The sequence below is a fragment of the Adiantum capillus-veneris genome, chromosome 2, assembly GCF_014529385.1.
Source record: "Adiantum capillus-veneris isolate H3 chromosome 2, ASM1452938v2, whole genome shotgun sequence".
Classification (NCBI taxonomy): Eukaryota; Viridiplantae; Streptophyta; class Polypodiopsida; order Polypodiales; family Pteridaceae; genus Adiantum; species Adiantum capillus-veneris.
Window position 1 is genome coordinate 159,856,336 of NC_140932.1, and position 8,210 is coordinate 159,864,545.

Sequence of the window (8,210 nt, forward strand, 5' to 3'; positions counted from 1 at the left end):
ATCCTATGAGGTGTGTGTGTACGCATTGGCATATTGTGGTGGCACATGTATATAGGTAAAATTATGTCATTATGAAGGTGTTTTTGAGAGGAGTGGGGTCGTGTGAGTACCCTAAACTATAGAGAGGCATCCTGGTGTGTTTCTAGGTCTGTTCCCAGTCCCCCTTCCACCGTCAGAAAAGGCTTCTCCATAATAGAGTTAATAGATTCTTAGAAGCCTCACTGGCTAGAGTGGCTAGAGAGTCACCTTGGCACTGGACCAATGGGCTCCTTCTTCATGGTTAGGCACCTTGCCATGGTAGATTTTGTTGCCAAAGCTTTGGGGGTTGAACTTTCCCCATAGAATCATGAACTTTTCCCATAGGATCTTGGATTTGCTAGTGGTCTCATGATTGTTGCAAGGGATCTCTCTCTCTCTCTCTCTCTCTCTCTCTCTCTCTCTCTCTCTCTCTCTCTCTCTCTCTCTCTCTCTCTCTCTCTCTCTCTCATGATGGCACTTGAGAGGACCTCTGATTGACTTCTTAAGCGCAACCACACCGCTTAGGATTTTTTTATATTTTGCAAGCATACACAATTAATCCCTTGAAAGAAATTCTTAGTAGGAATTTTGACAAAATTGGCCATACATTTCTCCATATTTTCATTCAACTTCTACAAAATCAACTATGTATTTCTCAACATTTACACTATTTCTTTTTGTTCCTTGAGATCCTCTACCACATTTGCATTCAGGCCATGTACTCTCCAATGGAGATGTGCACCATGAGGGAGAATGTTCAGACGCTTGCCAAGAGTACTTAGATGCACTCGGTGCTTGACCTTCAAGCACAACCACACATATTATGCTCAATATTATTGTTCTCAATTGCCTCTACAACGATAGCAAGACTTGTTTTATGAAAATATAGTAGGCATTTGTCACGTGCCCAACACAAGGTATTCACCACACTCATCGTGGTGTCATGGAAGAATATGGAAAGCACTTGCTCCACAAACAATAAGCTCATGCTTGGCAAGAAGATGGTCGTTGTACCATTTACCATTCTCTCATGGAGGTTTTAGACGATGGAAAGAAGAGAGAGATCATAGTGCTTCAACATGGTTGAATGGTAAAAGAAACGAAACAGCCATGTAAGCTCTCAAAATTTAAAGTCAAATAGTTGCAGAAAGGGTACTAATCTAGCAACATCATAATTGGTATATGCGCTAGAGAGAGAGAGAGAGAGAGAAACAGAGGTAGGGGATGTATGATACCACCCTAGCAACATGGTCATGGTGCCACGTATACAAATCTTGATGCTCGTGTTAATGATCACATTGACGTAGCGACCTTAGATCGAGAGAGAAACGGATTACCTATATTGTATGTGAGCAGGGCGTTGAGAGCCATCACAACTTTATCTAGGCACGATAATAGAAAATAAAGGCACGAAGAGGAAACAGTTGAAGAGCTGAAGCACTACTGGCCCATCCGCACAATCACAAAAGAGGGAAAGTTTTGACAAACACGGGTGGAGAGGGAGTGCCTGACAACCCTTTATTCAAGACTCTAGATAGTCAAGTCTTGAAGAACCTGTTGTTTTTGCCACACATCCCTCTACATCTTGTTGAGATTCCTCTCTCTCTCTCTCTCTCTCTCTCTCTCTCTCTCTCCCCGTGATGCCTCTTCACCTCCTCTCCCCCCCCCCCCCCCCCCCCCCCCCCCAAAAAAAAAAAAAACCATTGGCTCTTCAACTCCCCTACATTCTTGTAGATAGTCCTCCCGATGTCATATATCTACCCATGCATATTATTGAGCCACCAGGCATGCTAGAATTTGGTTATGCTTAATAGAGTAGAATAGATTTTCGCTCAGACACTCGCAAACCCCCTACTCTCCTCTCAAACCCCCCCCCCCCCCCCCCCCCCCCCCCCAAAACCATTGGCTCTTCAACTCCCCTACATTCTTGTAGATAGTCCTCCCGATGTCATATATCTACCCATGCATATCATTGAGCCACCGGGCATGCTAGAATTTGGTTTCCGCTCAGACACTCGCAAACCCCCTACTCTAGCTTTGATTTTCAAAGAGAGAGAGAGAGAGAGAGAGAGAGAGAGAGAGAGAGAGAATTATAAATGTCACTAAGAAAAACCAAAGGGAATTGTGTGCCTTTGAAGTACAATAAAAGCTAAAATGAACGTCAATGTTCGAGCATGCACGACATCGGGCGTTGACACACACACACACAGCTGTAGTGCGCTCACATCGACGTTGCCGACCGTATTGATGTCGACCCATTGCAGATCAAGTTTGTGACCTAATTATATGCACGCAGTGGCCAACTGGTAAGGGAAATCTTGGCAGATATTGAGAAAAGTGAAAGGTACAGCCTTTTAGTAAGCATCCTCATGATAATATAACCATCAGCTCCAACAAGCCTAGCATAAGCCGGATTCTCCTATTGAGGACAGTACAAATAACTATACATGGTGTTTACCCACAAAACCAAAGGGGAGCACAGACAAGCATTATGTGCAGTCATGTCCGGGCAGGCCAAAAGGACAAGCCGAAAAAAAAAGGCATTATCTAGCAAGTGAGTACTAATTTAACAAGGGTGTGTGTGTGTGTGTGTGTGTGTGTGTCAAGTATGAAGCAATCAAAGGCAAGTATAGTGACCAACTGTGTGTGTTTGTGTGTCCTTTCTATCTATTCACCTCTCTCCATTCCTTTACATGTGACACATATCTAAGGGCAATGGTTAGGTATTTTAGAAGAAAATTGCCATTGAACTTAAATTGGGGTTGTTGCACACAAGCGCGCAAACACGCAAAAACATACAGGCAATCAATTAAGTTTAGTGCTGATAGCTTGAGCAAACGAGCACTTACAATGTGGAGTTATGCTACACCTTAGGACAAATTTCATGCCCATGCAATGATCTCTTGGTCATCAAATGCAAAGATTGTGAAGAAAGCAAGCATCCAAAACAGCCGATGCATTTGAAGATCTCTAGTGACTCCTTTAGAGCCGATAAAGCAAGGAAAGCTTAACAACAAATAAAATTGTCTTGCCTTTTCAAAAAAAAAAACCGAAGAACAAAAGACGAGTTGAGTGCAGGTAAGGGATAGGTGAAGAGACCTTCTGAGTAGCTATGCTTTTATGCAAAAGGTGCTCCACATTTTGCAAGTAAGGACCATGCTTCTTGTTACAAGCTCCAAACAGCAAGGAAACAGCTAGCAAAATGTGCCAAAAAAGTCAGATACACAAAACTTGTGAGGGCATAGGTTTGGAAACACATCTTCCCTTTTGCATCTCTAAAAGATTCTATCGGCCAAAGCTAAAACGTTACCACGCTTTTCTCTCTCTCTCTCTCTCTCTCTCTCTCTCTCAAGCCTCGTCGGATAGTTCTATGAGATCCCTTGGGATTGTTCTCTTACTCTCTCTCTCTCTCTCTCTCTCTCTCTTCCTAATACTTGGGGGCGGTTTATATCATTCTTTAGTATCTGGGGGACAATGGGAACAAGCACAAAGAATTGATTGATTGAGAGAGAGAGAGAGAGAGAGAGAGAGAGCTGTGTTCAAATTCGGGGTGGGGGGATGACACATGAAAGAAGAAACAGAGCGACTTATGTCTGAAACATAATGCTCAATGCCAATGAGATTAAAAAAATTTCTGCTGACAAAGAGCTTCTTTCATGTCCTTTCAGAGCATCTCGCGCCGCCCTTACTACTCAACTCCCTTCAACAAAACTGATAAACTCTGGATCAAGACCTGTGTATTGATCCCCTTTGTAACAGACTTTTCTGTGCTTTCTGTAAGGATGTTTAGGACCCCAATCCACAACAATCAACAGACCTTAATTTTGATATTTTCAGCACCCATTTCCACTAAATCTTCAAACCGTCTAGTTGGCCTAGACATTGGCACCCAACTTGTAAATGGTGAGGCATAAGGTAAAGTGTTTACCAAAGGCTTAATCAGCACCAATACATTCATAAGTGAGATGAACCATTGTGGGTTTTTCAACCACTTTCTTCTTTACTTTCTTGCTAGAGGTAGCTGTAGCCCAATTGCCATGTTCTTGTTGACGCTCAAAAACTGACCAGAGTCGTACTGTGACGAAAAGTCACACGGTAACTGCTGCCACTGTGTACACAGCAACAAAGAGGTGAGTATATTTTCTCAATAGATTAGAGTTCTCTAATTTGCATGACTTCCTTTAAAGCCAGTGGGTGTCTCCTGTAAACTTCAATAATTGAGCGAAGATCAACATTAAAGTAGTCTCATTATTAATATTTGGCATTCTCTTTGCAGGTAAATATGGCAACAGAAGAATACCAAAAAGCCAACCATACACGGAGCTCATCATCACAAGAGAAAATGGATGCCAACGATATTGCAATACCAATAGATCTAGAAGATGTCAATCTGACGTTATCATGTGAAGACTCAATTTCCATTCCAGAGTCCTTGATGCCAGTTAGAGACCACTACAAGGTTCAACAACCATCTTTCCATAAGGTATCCAGGTGTACTCCTTCAGGTGTAAAGAATGGCTCTTGGCACATCGACGATAACATGCCTGTGAGAGTCCAAAACAATGAACAGCATCAAATCGAAAGTCTGGAGATCGACACCTTCCAAGAAAGCTCTTTAATCTTACTTCACAACCAAGATCTTCCCATAGAGAAATCTGTCAGATGGAACTTCCCCTCAAGACTTGCCTTTGGAGGGCACAATACAAACCCCGATGATATGATGCACCACCAGAAGAGACAGCGTAAACATCCCACGTCAACCATAGTCAAGACCATAAAACAGAAACCTTCGTTGCTGCATGACACTATTATCTTTTCAAAGCCTTGGTCTTGGCCTGCTCTCACTTTTCACCAACTTCACTGCATTGCCCAACTCCAGACAAGCGTAGCAAGGAATGAAAACCTTGATCCAAACTTACAAAGCACCATCAAACCTGTGTTAAATTCTAATGCGGAAAGGTCTTTCAAAGCTCAAGAGCTGGATGCTTCGATGGTAAGTATCTACATTTCAGTCCCCTTGACAGTCATGAATCAAAGCACATCGTCTCATTATACTCGTACATTTCTGAATGCAGGGAGACAAAGGCAGTCTACTCGCCGTTGACAAGCTGTGGCCATTCCCTTTGCGATTTCCAGTAGGATGCTTTAGCATTTGCTTGGGAATTGGTAGCCAGACAATTTTATGGAAAACACTATCAACCGCTCACTCAATGCAGTTTACGCATATCCCAAAACACATCAACATAATAGTGTGGTGCTCAGCTATCTTAATATTTTTTATGGTGTATACAACCTACTTTGTGAAATGTCTCTTTTATGGGGAGGCCGTAAGACGCGAGTTCTTTCATCCAGTTAGGATCAATTTCTTCTTTGCCCCATGGATTGCTTGTATGCTGTTAACAATGGGAACGCCTCCTGCAATCGCTAGACCCATAAACCCCATGTTGTGGGTTATTTTCATGGGTCCCATCTTTGCATTGGAGCTCAAGATTTACGGGCAATGGTTAATGGGAGGCAAGCGGAGGCTATGTAAAGTAGCCAACCCCTGTACACACTTGTCGCTACTTGGGAACTTTGTAGGAGCCCTCCTGGCTGCAACCATCGGCTGGAGGGAAGTGGCTATCTTCTTTTGGGCTGTGGGTTTTGCACACTACCTTGTGGTTTTGGTGACATTATATCAAAGATTGCCCACAGCATTTGTACTGCCTAAGGAACTCCGGCCCGTTCTTTTTATGTTCGTTGCAGCTCCAAGCACTGCTAGTGTTGGTTGGTCCCAAATTGCCGGTCACTTTGACATGATTTCCAGATGCTGCTACTTTGTGGCCCTTTTCTTTTATATATCACTGGTAAGCCCCATTCTTGAATATATCTCACTGGTAAGCTTCATTCCTCGAAATTGATGTGCAAGACCGTCATGATGTGCATGTGCATGGGTATGTGTGTCCTTGATTTAGGCCATCGAGATTAATAAACGGGATGCTTGTGTACAATTAAGTTTCTAAGGAGACTTGAACATTGAATTGTAGGTGCTGCGGCTCAACTTCTTCAGAGGATTCAGGTAAGTAACACTTATGACTCAGAAATATTCTGTGGTTGAGGAGGCCTTACCCTTGTAGGAGACTATCCCAATGTCCACTGTCAGTTCGATTTATGACCTGCTTATTGTCTTTCCAGCTTCGATAGCACCTGGCAACTGAAAAGCATTCAAACTACTAATGTGATACTGTTGCAGGTTCTCCATGACATGGTGGTCGTATGCCTATCCAGTGACGACATTTGCAAATGCAACACTACACTACTGTCAGGAAGTGGAGCATCCCTTTACACAGGGCCTTGCAGTCATGTTCGCATCGATTTCCATTATTACCTTGGTTTTACTGTCTCTTGTCACTGTGATGCACCTATATAAAGGAACCATGTTTCCCAACGATGTAGCGATTGCGTTCAATATAGGCCAGAATGAGGAATTGATAAAACCGACAAGGTCAAAAAGACGAGTTCATCGAGCCATCCTTCCAATATTCTCAAGCAGAAGAGCCAAAATAAAAAAGATGGGGTTCAGCAGGATGCCCCCCAACGTACCACAACATGAATTCATCTAGCAATGTTTATGGATCTACATCGAGTGGCCTGCAGTTGCATTCTTTTGATGGATTCGATATGCCTTCCCAGCTGTAGCTACATGCTGTGGCAGCAAACACACGTCCACGCACACTTTGTAGGAGGCCTTGGCTTAGGCATGTCTGCAATAAAGCCCTTACCACACTAGAAATTTCTTGCAGATCTGAAAAGTAAAACAGCACCTGATTGACTTGAACAAGAATAGTTCTCCGACATATAATAATTACGTTGAATATAAAGTTTAGAACCAGTAAAGGCTTTTCACACATCCTCAAGTGGCTTGCCCATTCCCCACCTCCAATTCATGGAGGATAATGGAACAAGTGTGTACTTTCTTCTCTGTGTATGCAGATTCACCACTCACAATGCCAAATGGCTGGTGCCTCTCGACACACTGGTACAAACAATGCAATAAACTGCTACTACATGAAATGGCTTGTAGCTGTGGTTGAGAAAGTACCTTTCACTCCGCCAGGTTTCTGTGAATTGATATGTCTAGCCATGCATATCTGACATTGCATTCACTAGATGACTCCAATGCAGAGTGCTGCAAAATGGCATGAAAAACAAACAAAGCGATTTCCTTCTCCTCACTGAAATTTCAACGTACAACCTGCAACTGCGGTCTCCGAATGATGTAGGAGCTGCTTTCTTAGACCAGAATAAACGCTTAACAAAGCAAAAGAAAAGGTAAATTTAGGTGTCTATGCTCCAAAACTTGACCTCAAGCAAAGCAAAGCAAAGGCAAAGATGCAAGAACTGCACGCTCATGTCAAACTTCCTACTCGATGGCGTACAAGGGTGGATCTGCCTTCACAGGCGCATAAGTTGTCAGGCTACAACGACTTGAAAGTTGACAGCAGCCAGCAAGAAGCGAAAACCTAAACTCTGTTGCAAGGAATTTGCAGGATCTGGCAATGAACCCGTCAAAATCCTCAATCCAGAGAAAGCAAGAACAGACTTTACGGGGAGGGGACCCATTACAATTTCCTTTCCCCATTTAATCAGTGAAAATTAGTATAGGCCTTGCTGATGTGGCTTACATCTTCTGTGGAATTTGAGCTTGGGTAAGGTGATGCATTGTGCCTCCAAATCAAGCCAAACTAGAGTGCTTCGTTAGCCATACCTCTATTGAATTAAAGTGGGTCCAAGGGTAAGAGAAAACAAGAACATAGAAGAAAAATGATGTGTGTGTGTGTGTGTGAGAGGGAGAGAGAGAGAGAGAGCTTGTCTTTGTTATCCACAAATCTTATTACCTTAAGTTGACATAATTCTATTTTGACGACGTGATGATCTTCATGTCCCAATGTTGATATGTCTAAATATGTTTTTAGATTTTAGATTGTATCAATTCTTTGATTCAATTTCGCTCTATTGTCTAAATTCTTGTCATTGCATATGCCACTTCAACATTCTTAAATGAATAAAAATCAACAAATTCAATTATTTGATGCTATTAATTATGTCTAAGATATTTATTAATTGGGAGGAGAGACATTAAAATGAAGGAGAGAGAGAGAGAGTGTCAAAGCGTGGTAGATTTTTTTACCTGAGAGCGTGTTTGGGATACT

General features: G+C 42.5%; 2 protein-coding genes across 2 annotated transcripts; one reads left to right on the top strand and one right to left on the bottom strand.

Annotated features, from left to right (window-relative positions):
* The first annotated feature begins 3,344 nt into the window (after window positions 1-3,344).
* LOC147463952 (S-type anion channel SLAH2-like) lies at window positions 3,345-7,924 on the top strand. The gene is made up of 6 exons (XM_086492041.1): window positions 3,345-3,921; window positions 4,087-4,148; window positions 4,295-5,011; window positions 5,094-5,864; window positions 6,045-6,076; window positions 6,251-7,924. The coding sequence occupies exons 1-6, from the start codon at window positions 3,675-3,677 to the stop codon at window positions 6,618-6,620; spliced, it is 2,199 nt and encodes a 732-aa protein (XP_086348167.1). The 5' UTR covers window positions 3,345-3,674; the 3' UTR covers window positions 6,621-7,924.
* LOC147463953 (uncharacterized) lies at window positions 6,627-7,233 on the bottom strand. Its single transcript, XM_086492039.1, has 2 exons — window positions 7,100-7,233; window positions 6,627-6,802 (listed from the first exon to the last, which is right to left on the bottom strand). Exons 1-2 carry the CDS (start codon window positions 7,158-7,160, stop codon window positions 6,627-6,629), a joined length of 237 nt encoding a protein of 78 aa, XP_086348165.1. The 5' UTR covers window positions 7,161-7,233.
* Window positions 7,925-8,210: the final 286 nt, after the last annotated feature.

What these genes read in the sequence shown, in the direction of transcription:
- LOC147463952 (XM_086492041.1), top strand. Translation starts at nt 3,675, where the DNA reads ATGTCCTTTCAGAGCATCTCGCGCCGCCCTTACTACTCAACTCCCTTC. An exon ending in TGGCACCCAACTTGTAAATG is followed by an intron (nt 3,922 to 4,086) that starts GTGAGGCATAAG and finishes AAAACTGACCAG; the next exon opens with AGTCGTACTGTGACGAAAAG. An exon ending in TTTTCTTTTATATATCACTG is followed by an intron (nt 5,865 to 6,044) that starts GTAAGCCCCATT and finishes ATTGAATTGTAG; the next exon opens with GTGCTGCGGCTCAACTTCTT.
- LOC147463953 (XM_086492039.1), bottom strand. Translation starts at nt 7,160, where the DNA reads ATGCAATGTCAGATATGCATGGCTAGACATATCAATTCACAGAAACCT. An exon ending in GAAACCTGGCGGAGTGAAAG is followed by an intron (nt 6,803 to 7,099) that starts GTACTTTCTCAA and finishes TTTACTTTTCAG; the next exon opens with ATCTGCAAGAAATTTCTAGT.